The sequence below is a fragment of the Erinaceus europaeus genome, chromosome 20, assembly GCF_950295315.1.
Source record: "Erinaceus europaeus chromosome 20, mEriEur2.1, whole genome shotgun sequence".
In the NCBI taxonomy this organism is placed as follows: Eukaryota; Metazoa; Chordata; class Mammalia; order Eulipotyphla; family Erinaceidae; genus Erinaceus; species Erinaceus europaeus.
Window position 1 is genome coordinate 16,649,536 of NC_080181.1, and position 15,818 is coordinate 16,665,353.

At 45.3% G+C, this 15,818-nt stretch overlaps 1 protein-coding gene and 1 long non-coding RNA gene across 2 annotated transcripts; one reads left to right on the plus strand and one right to left on the minus strand.

Annotated features, from left to right (window-relative positions):
* The first annotated feature begins 649 nt into the window (after positions 1 to 649).
* ZPR1 (ZPR1 zinc finger) lies at positions 650 to 13,327 on the plus strand. The gene is made up of 14 exons (XM_007522981.3): positions 650 to 865; positions 1,008 to 1,169; positions 2,934 to 3,024; positions 3,349 to 3,419; positions 4,388 to 4,474; positions 4,637 to 4,759; positions 5,257 to 5,304; positions 5,482 to 5,548; positions 5,910 to 5,980; positions 6,765 to 6,854; positions 8,409 to 8,519; positions 9,855 to 9,941; positions 11,814 to 11,879; positions 12,778 to 13,327. Exons 1-14 carry the CDS (start codon positions 695 to 697, stop codon positions 12,910 to 12,912), a joined length of 1,380 nt encoding a protein of 459 aa, XP_007523043.1. The 5' UTR covers positions 650 to 694; the 3' UTR covers positions 12,913 to 13,327.
* Positions 13,328 to 14,685: 1,358 nt separating this feature from the next.
* On the minus strand, positions 14,686 to 15,631 carry LOC132534995 (uncharacterized). Its single transcript, XR_009546766.1, has 2 exons — positions 15,362 to 15,631; positions 14,686 to 14,819 (listed from the first exon to the last, which is right to left on the minus strand). It is a non-coding gene; the product is annotated as an uncharacterized LOC132534995 (long non-coding RNA).
* Positions 15,632 to 15,818: the final 187 nt, after the last annotated feature.

Here is a 15,818-nt window from a genome sequence, read left to right on the forward strand (position 1 = left end):
CATGTAGACAGACTAGTAGTTTTTATTTTATTTTATTTTTATTCTAAAATTTTATTTATTTGGGTGGAGTCAGAAATCAAGAGGGGAATGGGGAGAGAAACCTGCAGCATTGCTTCACCACTTGTGAAGCTTTCTCCCCACAGGTGGGGGAGGGGGCTTGAACCCAGGTCCTTGTGCACTGTAGCACTCAACTAGGTGCGCGATCTTCTGGCCCCTAGATCAGTAGTTCTAACCCTATAGGATGCTGCCTGGCAGGTGGCACAATGGATAGAACGTTGGACCCTCAAGCATGTGGTCCTGAGTTTGTTCCCAGACATGTCGTGTTCCAAGGGATGCTCTGGTCTCTTTCCTTTTGTCTATCTCATAAATAAACAAACAAGTCTTTAAAAAAAACAAAAAACTATAGGATGGAGCTATTACTATGGAACAACAACTACCCTAAGTCAAAGAAGGTGTTCCGGGGGAAGTGGCCGCACTGAAGTTTAGACAAAGCCAGAATGCGGCTGGCTATGGAAGTCTTGCTCGCATTATCCTTGGATTGGGGAAACCTCTACAATTCCCTGACGACCCTAAGAGTGAGATCTCTTTAAGAAAGGGCGGGGCATAGATTTCAGAAGTGACGTTGGTGTGCGTCCCCACCCCCGCCCCCAGGGGCGGAAGCCGGAAGCTGAGCTTTGAGCTGCGCGTGGTGGCGATGGCGGCCGCTGGGGCCATGGAGCCGGCGCCCTCGGGGGCGGTTGCTACCCCCTCGCCAGCCTCGGCCCCGGCTCCCGCCACCAGCACCTTATTTCGGCCCATCAGCGCTGAGGATGAAGAACAGCAGCCGACCGAGATCGAGTCGCTGTGCATGAACTGTTACCGCAACGTAAGGCGGGGTTGCGGCCGCGAGCGGAGGGAGGTTGGCGGTGAGGCGCGGTGGGTCAGACCCGGGAAGCGGGCGCAGGCGGTAGGGCGATTAGCCGGGATCCCATTGACTTTTGCCTTCGCTGTTCTCCCCCCCTCCCCAGGGCATGACGCGCCTCCTGCTCACCAAGATCCCATTCTTCAGAGAAATAATCGTGAGCTCCTTTTCCTGCGAGCACTGTGGCTGGAGCAACACGGACATCCAGTCGGCAGGCAGGATCCAGGAGCAGGGCGTGCGCTACACTTTGACGGTCAAGGCCCAGCAGGTGAGAGCGGCCCAGAACAGGTAACCTGAGTCTAGAGAAAGGTGGGGGAACGGAGTCAGAGCTGTGGTCCCGGGCGGTCGGACCTGGCATGAATTCAGTGTCCAGGCCCCAGTTTCTTGCTTTGTAAAATAGCGTTGGTGTGATCATCTGCTCAGGTGAGGTAACATTTGTGAATGTGCCGCGTAAACTCTGTCACAACATCATTACATAATCAGTAGTTAGGAATAGTAGTATCGGGGGCTGGGCTGTAGCGCAGCGGGTTAAGCCCACATGGCACAAAGCACAGGAACTGGAGTAAGGATCCTGGCTCCGCACATGCGGGGGGGGGGGGGGGGTCACTTTACAGGCGGTGAAGCAGGTCTGCAGGTGTCTTGTCTTTCCCCCTCGCTGTCTTCCCTCTCTGGATTTCTTTCTGTCCTACCCAGCAACAGTGACAACAATAACAACAATAATAACAACAATGATAAACAGCAGGGAGAAGGTGACTTCCGGGGCAGTGGATTTGTGGTGCGGGCGCAGAGCCGCAGCAATAGCCCTGGAGGCAATAAATATATAAAATAATAGTACTATCTTTCAGCTGGGGAGATGGTTCAGCCAGTAGGGAACAGGGCTTGCTATCGTGATATTCCAAGTTTGATCCTTGGCACCTCATATACCAGGGTGATGTTGGGTACTTTCACCCTTTGAATCTCCTTCTTCTTCTAGCGTTTGCCCTTCTTCCGTAGCCAGTCAACAGCGTCAGGTTGAGCCTGATGTAAAGTTTCGAGACCTCCTTTGAATCTGGAGAGGTGGCAGTCGTTGACTATGTGGGTCATAGTCTGTCTGGAGCCGCAGGGGCAGTTCGGGTCGTCTCTGGCTCCCCAGCGATGGAACATAGCGGCGCACCGGTTCGATAGCGATTGAGGAGGGCCCAGTCATAACGTGCTAGGTCAAAGCCGGGTTGACGCTTGCAGGGGTCTGTGATGAGGTGTTTGTTCTTTACCTCAGCTGGCTGCCAACTCTGTTTCCAAGAGACTGGAACAGAGAAGTTCAGTGTAGGCATAGGGGACCAGATTGGGTGATGAGACGTCAAGCGTTGGACAGGGTGGGCGAAGATATCCGCGTATATTGGCAGGTCCAGTCGAGCGTAGACGTGGGAAATGAACTTAGATGATGCCGCATCCCGACGAATATCTGGCGGGGCGATGTTGCTAAGAACTGGCAGCCATGGAACCGGGGTGGAACGGATGGTTCCAGAAATTATCCTCATGGAGGAATATAATTTGGAATCGACCAAGTGGACATGGGGGCTACGGAACCATACTGGGGCACAGTATTCTGCAGTGGAATAGCATAATGCCAGAGATGATGATCGCAGTGTGGAAGCGCTCGCGCCCCATGAGGAGCTGGCCAGTCTTGCAATGATGTTATTCCTCGTGCCCACCTTTGCTGCAGTTTTTATGAGATGTTTGTGAAATGACAGAGTGTGATCGAGAGTAACGCCAAGATAGACTGGCTGGGCTTCATGCTGGATTCTCGTATCGCCAAGCTGCACATTAAGCTCACGCGAGGCCGAGGCATGGTGTAGATGGAAAACAGATGATACCGTTTTTGAATCTCCTGATTGACATGACCTGTTGCTATACTGCTGCAATAGTCTTAACTCCTTGGGTGTGGAGAGAGGATGAAACAGTTGGGCTGGTGGCTGATGGAAATGTGATGCTTTGAGGAAAAGCTGTACTACGAACCTCTCTGGATGGACTAAATGTTTTCCTTTCTCTCCAGGACATGAACAGAGAAGTCGTGAAGACTGACTCTGCCACCACAAGGATTCCAGAGTTGGATTTTGAAATCCCTGCCTTCAGCCAGAAAGGAGGTCAGTTTAAGATAACAAGTATTTGGGCTTTTCATACCTAGCTGGAATATTAACCAGTTTACAAAATGCCCTGGTGCCAAGTCTGGTGACTTGTATATAGGCTTGGCCACTTAAGTGCTGTGGTCTTTGTTGGTTTAGCATGAATGGAAAGTTAGATAAAACGTCACGGTAAAGCAGAGAGTGACATACTGTGATGTGCTTATTACAGAGTTTTCAGCATCACTGTTATTACAGTTGAATGGATGAGGAAGTCAGAGAGTTTCTCATACAGGTTCTTGATAACTAACAGAGACCCAACTCATCTGTCTTGCTATTCTTCCCCAGCTCTGACAACTGTGGAAGGATTGATCAGCCGTGCTGTCTCTGGCCTGGAGCAGGATCAGCCCATACGAAGGGTGAGCTGGGGTTTTCTGATTGCCACAGCCCAGGGAATCAGTAGACTGTTCACCTTTCTATGTAACTGAAGTGTCTCTGACAGAGTATTGGAGAACTCTCTGGGAAGCATCTGATGGGGCTCGAGCTGCCAGGGTTTATTCTCCCTGCTGTCCTTTCCAGTTCCCTCCCCAAACATCTATTGAGGCCTTACTTCAGACAGATGATACAACATTACATCTGAATAGCCTTTCCTAATTCCATTGGGTTTACTACTGTGTTTTGGGTGTTCCATTGCACCCTAAATTTAGTTTGGCAGAAATAACATGGATGCTTCTTCAGTCATTTGTCTCCCACTTGATTGGGAAGGCTCCTGAGAGGAAGGTGAGTTATATACAGTTGTAGCTCTAGTCTAGTGTTTGGGCTGCACAATTGAATGAATGGGAAAATAAGGTTCAGGGCTAGGAATATAGCATAATGGTTATGCAGAACTTGGGCCTGCAGCACTGAGGTCCTAGATTCAGGCCTCAGCACCACCCTAAGAGCTGAGCTGTGCTTTGGTTAAAATACCCCCCCCCCCCCATGAGGCTTACCTGGCAATACCCTTAAACTTCACACTGACTTGTTACAGTTTACCATGAAGTTTGAGTCTCTGTGTTTCTACTCCCACTACGGGAAGTCACTACTTTTGTTTTCTTTCTATCTTTCTTTTAGAATCTACTTAATTTATTTGATAGAGGCAGAGAGAAATCAAGAGGAAATGGGAAGATAGGGAGAGAGAAAGAGAGACACCTGTAACCCTGCTTCACTGCTTGCAAAGCTTTCTCCCTACAGGTGGGGACTGATAGCTTGAACCTGGGTCCTTGAATACTAAATTGTGTGCTTAACCACCGGGCCCCTAGAAGTCACTGCTTCTTGATTAAAGTGAGATGGGCATGACAGGGAGTAGAGGAATAAGGCCTAACACTCTCTCTCTCTCTGTTCATATCAGGTAAAGGAAGAAGCCATGGCTGGGAGAATTGATGAATTCATTGTCAAACTGAAAGAGCTCAAGCAAGTGTCCTCTCCTTTCACTCTGGTGAGTATTGAGGGATTGTAGATGCTCTTGATCGGGGGAGGGGCAGGCAGAGAGACTATTCAGATCATCTAGGATTTTAGCATTCTGGTGTCTGCGGTCTGAACGTAGGAGGAAGTTTAGATGTGATATCTTGCATTTGTTCTCTCTTCATCCGACTGATAGATCATTGATGATCCCTCTGGGAACAGCTTTGTGGAAAACCCCTACGCTCCCCAGAAAGATGATGCCCTGGTGATCACCCACTATAACCGGACTCTACAGCAGGAAGAGATGCTGGGACTCCAGGTAAGTGGACCTAAGAAGCCAGGAGAATATTCTCGGTTGTTTGGAGTCAGTGGAAACTTAGATATTGTTGCTGCTACCTGTGTACCCATTCTCAGCTTGTCTGTTCCTTTCATCTACTTTGTGTCAAGGTTTGAGGGAGAACTTCACAATAAAGAATGCAGTACTACTGTAGTCCTATCCCAATGTCTGTTTTTTTCCCATTAAGTTAGAGCTTATTTATTTTGTAGACTTATTTATTTGAGAAGGTGTGTGAACTGGAACATCACTCTAGTGTAAATGTGCTTGGTACTTTGCACTTGTGAGTCCTGCGCTGTGCTGCTCTGACACCTCCCTGGCAGCTAGAAGCTGGCCTTTGCAAAATTCTACTTCTCTTCACAACTCAGACCAGGTGGCAGCTGACATAAGCAAGCCAAAACATGTCTTCCCCGTTTGGGGCAGGGTGTTGGGGCGACTGCAGTGTCCCTGCCAGCTTGTGATTTGCATCTCTGCATCTTTAGACAGAGGCACCAGGAGAGAAAGCCGATGAGGAAGATCTCCGAAATGAAGTGAGTCCCACCAGCTGCTGTGGAGGCGGGAGCAGACATTTGGGTGCAGCCTGATGCTGCACATTGTCTCACTCGCCACCAACCTAAGCGAGCACCACACACCAACTGAATGGCTTTAGCCTGGGTGGCCCTCTAGGGAGAGCTTCATCCTGTGACCGACCCCATGTTGTATTCTAGGTGCTACAGTTCAACACAAACTGCCCAGAATGCAATGCTCCAGCTCAGACCAACATGAAGCTAGTTCGTATCTTTTGTTGGGCCAATGGGTCACTCTTCATCTGATATAGGCATGAAGATACCTTCAGCTGGACAATCCTTCTTCCTCCCTTGAAGGAAACTATCTGATCTGAGGGAGGAGAGCGGATGTTGCCTTTGACAACTGCATCTTGACTTTTGGGTTGAAAGAGGGAACTAGGCCATGGTTTTGAGGCTCTTGTGTTTGACCTAAACCATGTCTTCAATGCCTGTGAACAGGAATGAGTCTCGACTTTGTCCTCCTGTGTTTCCTGTAGTCACAGGACAGGCAGCTTTGGGTTTGGATTTGCTCTTCCCTGGAGGGTGGTCTTGCTATCTGGGCAGCAGCTTTCTTTAACTCTACCTTCCAGAAATCCCCCACTTCAAGGAGGTTATCATCATGGCTACCAACTGTGAGAACTGTGGCCATCGGACCAATGAGGTGGGTGGGCTCCATTATTTTGGAAGCACAGCTTGAGAAGACCCTTTGACTTCCATTCTAAACTGCTTTGGGATGTTATGGGGAGGAGGGGTTTGGGTGAGGAGTCTTAAAACTGGGAAATAATCTTGTTTAAGTTGTGTTAAAGATTGATTATGTGGAAGAGAGAAGATTCTTGACCAATTCTCAAGAGGGGTGAATGTTCAGGAAGGCCTATTTTTGATTCCAAGAACTTTCTAGAACTGTTTGCAAATAAAATGTGCCTTGAAGGGTTTTAAAATCCATGCATTAAACTTTTTTTTTTTTTTAAATGAGAGCCTTTGCTCAGCTCCGGTTTGTGGTGGTGGCAGTGGTGGGGGTTTGAGCCTGCCACTCGAGAGCAGTCATGTTGTGAAAACCTTTTTACGCAAACATTATACTCTCTTTCCAACCTTAAACCGGTCAAATTCTTAGACCGGTATATAAAAAAATGGAACCATGTCTTGGTTGCAATGAATGAAAGGGTTAGGCTAAACTCTCAAAACTTGCTTTCATTTTTTTTTTTTTTGTATTGAGTAAATTCAGAGTTTCATGATAACGTGGGCTGTATTTTGGCAGGCTGCTAGTGCCAGCCAGTTCTTGTTCTTTGAGTTGGGTAACTTCTGCCACTTGGTTTAGGAGCCTGTGTTTTAGGAAGCCAGTAATGAGTGTGACTGACTGAAGGTCTGCACTCTGCAGAGCTTTCCCAGTAGCAGGGGAGGATCGGGAGTGTTGGCTGTCACTGTCCTGACTGCTATCACTTGTGCAGGTGAAATCAGGAGGAGCAGTAGAGCTCTTGGGCACCAGGATCACCTTTCACATCACAGATCCCTCAGATATGACCAGAGATCTCCTCAAGGTAACAGCCTCTGGAAGATGACTGACCTCTTCACATTTCACACTTCTGTCTGTCTCTCTATCTCTACCTAGAGAAAAAAAATTTTTTTTCAAGAAAATTATCACTTTTTTTTTTGTTTGTTTTTAAACTTCATATAGAGACAAAGGCATCATAGAACTCAAGCTTCCTCTGGTGCTGTGACACTGCCATGTGGGGCTGGGACTCAACCTGGGCTACCTTTAGGATGCCCTAGCGGGTGAACTGTGCCCCGTCCAATCAGTCTTTCTCTTCTCCATTCTCTCTCTCTCTCTCTCGTTAATGATTTATAGTAAATAACAGTTGTTGATACATGTGTAAAATTTCTTAATTTTCTGTAAAACACTCTAAGCCTCAGCTTAGTTCCTCCTCCACCATTGTGCACCAGGAGCTACCCCCCCACCCCCCGCATGCACTCATTCCTTTCCTTTGGTACAGTACACCAGCTTCCCCCCCCTTCTTTTTTCCCTCCTTCCCTCCTCTCTTTCCTTACTTCCCTCTAATTCTTTGTTTATTTTCATAAGAGAAGTCAGAGCCATATCACTGGCTGTTGTCAAACCTGGGACCTGAAGCATGCAAGTCCTATGTATATCTCCAAGGCCCAGAAATCTTGTCTTTTTAAAATTTTGTTCTAGGCCATGGGAAGATAGCATTGTGCCTATGTAGAAGACTGAGGCTCAGGGAGTTGGGCGGTAGTGCAGTGGTGCTGTTAAGCACATGTGTGAAGTGCAAGGACTGGCGTAAGGATACTGGTTCGAGCCCCCCTCTCCCCACCTGCAGGGGAGTCGCTTCACAAGCGGTGAAGCAGGTCTGCAAGTGTCTATCTTTCTCTTCCCCTCTCTGTCTTCCCCTCCTCTCTCCATTTCTCTTTGACCTATCCAATGACATCAATAGCAACAACAATAATAACTACAACAATAAAACAACAAGGGCAACAAAAGGGAATAAAAAGGGAATAAAAAAAAAGACGACGACGACTGAGGCTCTGAGGTACCAGGTTCACTCCCCAGCACCCACATAAACCAGAGCTGAGCATTGCAGATACCCCCCACTCTTTGTTCTCTTCCCTTCCTCCCTCTATCTCTATCTCTCGTTAATATCTGTAAGATATATGTGTATTTAAAAAAACAAAACAACAACAACACTTTTTTTGTTTTGTTCTGGAGTCAAGAAGTACTTCATTGCTTCCCTGAGTTTGAGGCTCCCTGGGCAGAGATAAGCAAGCCATGGTAGGCAGTGCAAAGTCAGAAGGCAGTTCATATGTCCTTTCTGATCACTGGGCAGCTTTTTGCCTCTAATGTCTGTGAGGTCCTTGTCTGTAGCCTCCAGTAACAGGATAGCTGACAGCTTGGGACTTGGACTCAGTGGTCTTCTATTAGTTAGGCTCTGTTCCTCTGGTTCACGTGGACAGGAGTCAGAGACAACTGGAAGTTGACTTTGCCCCCAAGCTATGACTGGTGATACTAATTTGGTAGGACTCTGTCCAGCCTTCTGTAGAGAATCTGTGCTTAAACCCTACTTTGGCTTCTCACCTCACAGTCGGAGACATGTAGTATAGAAATCCCAGAGCTGGAATTCGAGCTGGGAATGGCTGTCCTTGGAGGCAAGTTCACCACACTGGAGGGGCTGCTGAAAGACATCCGGGATTTGGTGAGCTACATGGCTGTGGGGAGGGACTGGAAGCCTCCAGATATACTAGGTTTTGGAGATGATAGTTGGGCATTTTGTTGATTTATTTATTTACCAGAGCATTGCTCAGCTCTGGCCTATGGTGGTGCAGGGGCTTGAGCCTCAGAGCCTCAGGCACAAGAATCTGTTTGCGTAACCATTATGCTATATCCCCCACTCAAGGATGGTTTAAAGGATTTAAGTATCAATATTTTCATTTGTGATGGTAAGTTTTTGGGAAAATCTGAATGCAAATTCCCAGACCTAACTTTGGGACAATTTATTGGGTGGTTGGAAAAGTCATGACATATTTTTGTATATTTTTCATAACCCAATAGTTTTTTATTTTTGGGTTTTTTATCTTTTTTTTTTTTTTTTTTTAAGAATTTATTTATTCATGAGAAAGACAGGAGGAGAGAAAGAACCAGACATCACTCTGGTGCCTGTGTTGCCGGGGATCGAACTCGAGACCTCATGGTTAAGAATCCAACGCTTTATCCACTGCACCACCTCCCGGACCACTTTTAAAAAATCTTTATTTATTGGATAGAGACGGTCAGAAATTGAGAGGAAGGGGGTGATAGGGAGAGAGACAGACACCTACAGCCCTGCTTCATCACTTGTGAAGCTTTCCCCCTGCAGGTGGGAACTGGGGGCTTGTAACATGTGCACCACTCACTGGCCCCCAATAGTTTTTTTTTTTTTTTTTCTTCCATAGCACTGCTCAGCTCTGGTTTATGGTGGTGGCGGGGATTGAGCCTGGGACCTTTGGTGCCTGAGGCATAAAAGACTTTTTGCAGAACCATTATGCTATTTCCCCAGCTCCAACTAATAGTTTGTGCTTTGGGTAATGAGGGGGTGAGGATCTTCTTCAGGGTCTTAAGCGCCTCACCACACGTATTCATGGGTGTGGTGACTTAGCCCCTGTATCTTTCCCCTTGAGGAATCATTTCCCTTAATTGATTATCAGTTGTTAGGCATTTAATTCTAGTTTTAATTTTTTTTTTTTTTTTGCAAATTGTATTTATATAGTAAAATAAAATTTATTGTGTTGCTGTTCAGATGTGGATGAGAGCTCAGACTTTGAGAATGTTTTTATATGTTTCATAATGTCAGTTGTTGTCTCAGCAGATAGTTGATACTCTCCTAGAGTGGCTGCCTAGATCAGAGAGTGGTGGTGGGGTAAATGGAAACCAGGTTTCCCTGTTTGGGACCCCCCCCCCCCCATATTTCACCCTTTAGCCCCCATCCCCAGGCTGAAGATCAAGTCTAATTAAACAGCCAGTATTTTAACAATTTGCATGCCATTTATTGCAGGTGACTAAGAACCCTTTCACACTGGGTGACAGTTTCAGTCCTGACCAGGCACAGAAACTACAAGAGTTTAGCCAGAAGTTGGACCAGGTGAGAGGGCTCTGGGCTATAATGTGAGGCTACAGACCCACTGCGTGCTACTTTTCAAACATCTAGACATCAAGTTGGCAGGTCTTCTGGTTTCCTGTACGACATCACCTTTCTTGCTTTTTTCTCCTTCATTTTGTTGGAGCATCTTCCTGAGGAAAGTGCATGGGAAAACATTTCTGGGACCTTACTTGTCTGCAAATGTTTTTGTTCCACCCTCATACTAGATTGCTGGTTGGGAATAGGATGGAAATAACTTATCTTCAGAATTTTAAAGGCATTGCATTTCTGAATGACCTGTTTGACTGCTGAGAATTCTGGAGGCATTCTGATAAGTGGCAGCATTCTGATCACTGATCTTTTGTATGTTACCAGTTCCTGTGCTTGTGACCTCTTATTGTCCCCGGTGATGTGACATTTTGGGATATGCCAAATATGGGAATAGGTCATCTTTTGTTGTGGGTCTTTTGACTCTGGAAACTCATGTGTCTCTTTGTCTCAGAAAATGTATGATTCTGTTGAGGATTACTCTTCTGTTCCTGCATTCTGAGGCTCAGTGACTGCACTATAAATCCACCGCTCCTGTGGCCATTGTTGTCTTCTTTCTTTTCTTTTCTTTTCTTTTCTTTTCTTTTTAACGTTTTCCTGGCATCGTGTATATTTTCTTAACTTTTCCCCCTATGTATTGGTTTCTGCTTCCTAGTGTTTCTGACTTTGCTAAGATGTCTGGTAGTTATTGGTTTTTTTTTTTTTCTTCTTCTGTTTAAACATTGACTAAAATTCTTGAAATCCACGAGATAGCTCACCTAGTAGAGTATATACCTTGCTGTGTGTGAGGCCATGGGTTCATGCCCAGGTGTCAATGGTAGCATGCACAGCACTGGGGCATCTCCATGGATGGTGGAGTGGTAGTACAGTGTCTCTTCTGTTTGTGGTATTACAATGTAATGTAATATGGTATTCTCTCTGTAGTATTACAGTGTCTCTTCTGTTTGTGGTATTACAATGTAATGTAATATGGTATTCTCTCTGTAGTATTACAGTGTCTCTTCTCTATTTCTCTACAAAAAAAAAAAAAAAGGAGAAAAAAATGGGGGGTGGTGAGCCTTGTTGACACCGGGTTTATTGTAAGGTAATTTAACTTAGCCATTTTGCTGTGCTAATTGTGTCAAAACTTGTTGAGTCTTTCTTCTTGGGCTGGTCAGATTCCCATGAGTGGGTACCTCCTTTTCCTGACCTTGAGGATGAAGTCTTTGCTAACAAGGTTCTGACAGCTAAGTGGCAGGAGGGCTGGGATATTTGTATGTTTTGTTTTCAACAAGCATACGTTCATTTCTTATTTATTTATTTTTGTTGTCACTGGGGCTTCACTGCTCCAGGCCAACTTTTTCAGATAGAGAGACAGACAGAAAGACACAGTAAGATACTGCAGTACTGGTGCTTCCTTCAGCCTTGTGGAGACCAGGTTCAAGCCTGTGTTGTGCCCATGAGAAAGCAAGTGTGCTATCCACATGAGCTGTCTTGCTGGCCCTAATCCTCTGTTCTTAATTCCTCTCTTTTTTCCCTTGCTGGGCCTGTATTCTCCACTTGATGATGTGCTGTGGTAACTTCTCAAGTCTTCAATTATTGCTGGGATGGGTAAGGACAGTAGTTGGCATGTTTGAAGTGGAAGATGAGAAGATGGATATTAAACTGCTTCTGAAACATCTTTCTAATAGTCCTTAGTTCAGATCCTCCCTACTTCTAGTGCTATGCCATTTTCTTAAACTTTTTAAGGATTCTGTAATATTAACTGGGCTAGTTCCTGTCTAGCAGACGTAACCCTTTGAAACAAGGCGCTGTGTAAGATTTACCTGCTGTGATCTCTTGCCTTAGATCCTCGAGGGCAGTATGAAGGTTCACTTTATTATGGACGATCCAGCAGGAAACAGCTACCTGCAGGTACAGCAGCCCTTTTGTGATGTTTCATGGAGATATTTCCTGACCTTCTTTGAGTGTTATCACTTTCACAGAAACCTTCAGATTTGATCAGGAAACCTTTTAGCAGAGTTGGAACATAATGGAAAACGTGAGGAAGGAAGAAGGTCTTTTGTGTGTCAGGAGGAGAGAAAAAGCATACTCCTACACTACTTCCAACAGTCTAGCTCTTTCCCTTAGCTCTAGGTTTACCAATAGAGCTTTGTTTCTTTTGCTTTTTTTTTTTTTTTTTGGATTATTACTTAGACTTCACCACTCTCTCAGATGACTTTTTCAGTTAAGAGAACAGATAGGAAGAGGCGCAGAGAGAGCGACCACAGCACTTTAATTTTCCTTCAGTGCAGTGGTGGCCAGGATTGAACCTGTGTTGCCCACATGGCAAAGCAGCACACTATCCAAGTGAGCTGTTTGGCCAGCACTAACAATGGGAGTTTTCATTTTGCAGATCTGGTTGTGGTGTGAGGAGGAGTGATGCTTTGTCCAGAGATCAAGATAGAAAAGCTGAGGGGAACTAAGCAGCCTAGGGCAGGGGTATTTTCATGACTGACTGAAATAGTTAATTTATTGAGCAATTATTACGAAGCAGGCAAAAACCATTCTAAAGTCTCTGTGCACTTGTTATAAGAAAGGTGCAAGTAGGAACGGTGTTTGTAGGCAGATTGTTCCTTAATTCTGCCTAGGGCTTACTATCCTACTTCAGGTCCATGTGGGCTCTGTTGTCCCTGACTGGCTGAACCCACACATGGGAATTAGAGACCCTAAAGAATGAAAAAGTCATTAAGTTCTTGGGAAAGTGGGAGTTGGGAAGGCCGGGGAATAACAGGATGGCAGAGTCACTGATTATCTGTCCTTAACCTTACAGAATGTATATGCACCTGAAGATGATCCTGAAATGAAGGTGGAGCATTATAAGCGAACGTTTGACCAAAACGAGGAGCTGGGACTCAATGACATGAAGACGGAAGGTTATGAGACTGGCCTGTCCCCACAGCAGTAGCAACAGGCAGTTCCCAGGCCAGCTCCCTGCGCTGCTCAGATTGCATTGTCACTGGAAAAGGGAGTGTCCTCCCCACCAGGCCTTGGACATGTGGGAAGAACATTCCTGGTCTGTGTCAGGTCTAGGCACATTTTCTCAACAATCCATCATGAGGCCGCCAGTCTGTTGAGCTCTCCCTCACCTTAGTTTGGAGATTTTGATTCAGCCCACGAAGAAACTTACCTTCCCTCTATACAATGCTCTCTCCACTAGGGTTGGGACTCTGAAGTCGGAAAGGTGGACTATATAGTCTGGGAGTTGGCTGTGGTTATATGAAATACTGATTTAGAAGAGCAACAGTCTCCTGAAGAGAGAGAGGGGAGGGTGTCCACTATAGGTGAAGATGTTCTCATTAAAGTAATGGCCTTTAGACCTACGTGGCCTCTGAATTCACTTTGTCCTTGTTTGTCATCATGCTGGTAGAATCCAACCTCCCAAGGAAAACTTTCTCCAGTGTGTAATCGGAGGGTTAAAGTTGACATTTCATTCATCCCTTCCATAGAGACACGAGAGGTAACCTAGTTGCCCAGCACACCAAAAACCGTGGACAAAGTTCTGCTTTTGTGGAGTTCAAAGTATGACTAGGAAAATGGGCTAACAGTGGGCAAGGGTCTGACAACAAACTGACAAGTAAAAACTGTCAGATGGTGAGTGGCATTATTCAGAGACATAAAGCAGGGAAGGGTGGTGCCGTGGAAGGTTGGGCAGGCATTTCAAATATAGTAGTCAGAGAATAAGATAAGGAGATAATTATCATGCGTTGTCTTATATTTTCCTGTGGGACTGACTCCCAAACCTATGTCTCTTAGTACTTTCTGTGATGGCAAGGGCGGTATGTGGGGCACCACAGGATGCTCCAGCTAGTGAATGACCTCATTTGACTGTCTCCTCCCATACTCTCAGAGACCCAGCCTGCTTCACTTCCTGGGCTTGTGCCGTGAGCACTTAGCCTGTGGTTAAAAGTTCATGCTTGTGGTTATCAAACTTGTTCTAGTATATAGAAGTATCTATTGGGGGGCCGGGTGGTGGCACACCTGGCTGAGCGCATGTATTACAATGCACAAGTACCTGGGTTCAAACCACCCCCCCCATCCCTTGTCCCCACCTACAGGGGGAAAGCTTTGCTAGTGGTGAGTCAGGGCTGCAGGTTTCTCTCTGGCTCTCTCCCTATCACCCCTCTTCCCTCTTGATTTTTGGCTGTCTATATCTTACATATATATATATATATATATATATATATATATATATATATATATATATATATATATTACAGGTGTATCGCACCAAAGTAAGACGCTGGGGTGGGTGGGTGGGGAGAATACAGGTCCAAGAAGGATTCAGAGGACCTAGTGGGGGTTGTATTGTTATATGGGAAACTGGGGAATGTTATGCATGTACAAACTATTGTACTTACTGTTGAGTGTAAAACATTAATTCCCCAATAATAAAAAAAAAATAAAAAAAAAAAGTTATCTATTGGTGGCCCGGGAGGTGGTGCAGATATAGCCTTGGAATCGTGGGCATAAGGTCCTGAGTTCAGTCCCCGGCAGGACGTGTACCAGAGTATGTCTGGTTCTTTCTCTCCTATCTTTCTCAATAAATAAGTAAAATCTTTAAAATAAAGTAAAATAGAAGTATCTACTGAATGCGTATTCCAAGATTTATTTGTTGATGTAACTACCTTGACAGTCTACTATAAAAACTGACCAAAAGTTAACATGAAAATGAAAAGGGTGAGATTTAGTCTTTTATTTCAGAAAGTTTGGATTACCTCTTGCCATCACACTGTGCTAATCTCTGCTCCCAGGGTTCATATTCTGCCTGTGCAGTTGGGCAGCTTTAACCTTGTCAAACTTCAGTGTTCTCATCTGAAAAGTAAGGATAATAAAATCATCTGAGAATTGGGAGCGCTAAATGAAATAATTCAAACAAAGGTCTTAATGCTCACAAGAAGAAAAAAAACCCTCAGAATTTTAATATTGGAATTCAGTTCTTGTAATGCTGTAAATAGATCCAGATTCTTTTCATTGGGAAGATTCAACCAAGACATAATTTAGGGCTATGATAATATCAATGGGGTAGAGATAGGTTAGAAAGTTCCATTTTATGGGGTTAGATAACATAATGGCTATGCAAAAGAGACTCGTGCCTGAAGCTCCAAAGTCCAGATTTAGTCCCATTACCACCATAAACCAGAGTTGATCAGTGCTCTGGTGGTAATAATTTTTTTAAAGCCCCATTTTTATTTATTTTTTATTATTTAATTGCCACCAGAGTTACTGCTGAAGCTTGGTGCCAGCATTATGAATCCACTGCTCCAGGTGACCATTTTTACATTTTTTTCCCTTTGTATTTTTATTAGCTAGGACAGAAATTGAGAGGGGAGGAAGAGAGAGTAAAACCTGCAGACCTGTTTCACCGGTTGTGAAGCGTCCGCTCTGCAGGTGGGCACGGGGCCTCCACCCTGGTCCTGGCGCATGGTAATGTGTGCACTTAACCCTGTTCGCTTCCACCAGTAGAGACGGTGGAAGACTACAGCACCAGGAAAGCTTCCTTCAGTGTGTTGGGGACTGGAGTCAAATCTGGATCTCGAACATAGCAAAGCAAAAAGCTGCACTTGAAAATAATTATATGGCATTTGGAACTCCTTCCTCTCTTACGAAGGTAAGTTATTTTGTTTTTATTTTTTAAAATGTTTAAGAAGTTGCCTTTATTTTTTGGATAAAGACAGAGAAGAGGGAAGGGGGGACAGAAAAGGAGAGAGACAGAGACACCAGCAGCACTGCTTCACCACTGGCAAAGCTTTCCACTTTCAAGTGGGGACCAGGTGCTTGAACTCGGGTCCTTGCGTATCATAACATGCTCAT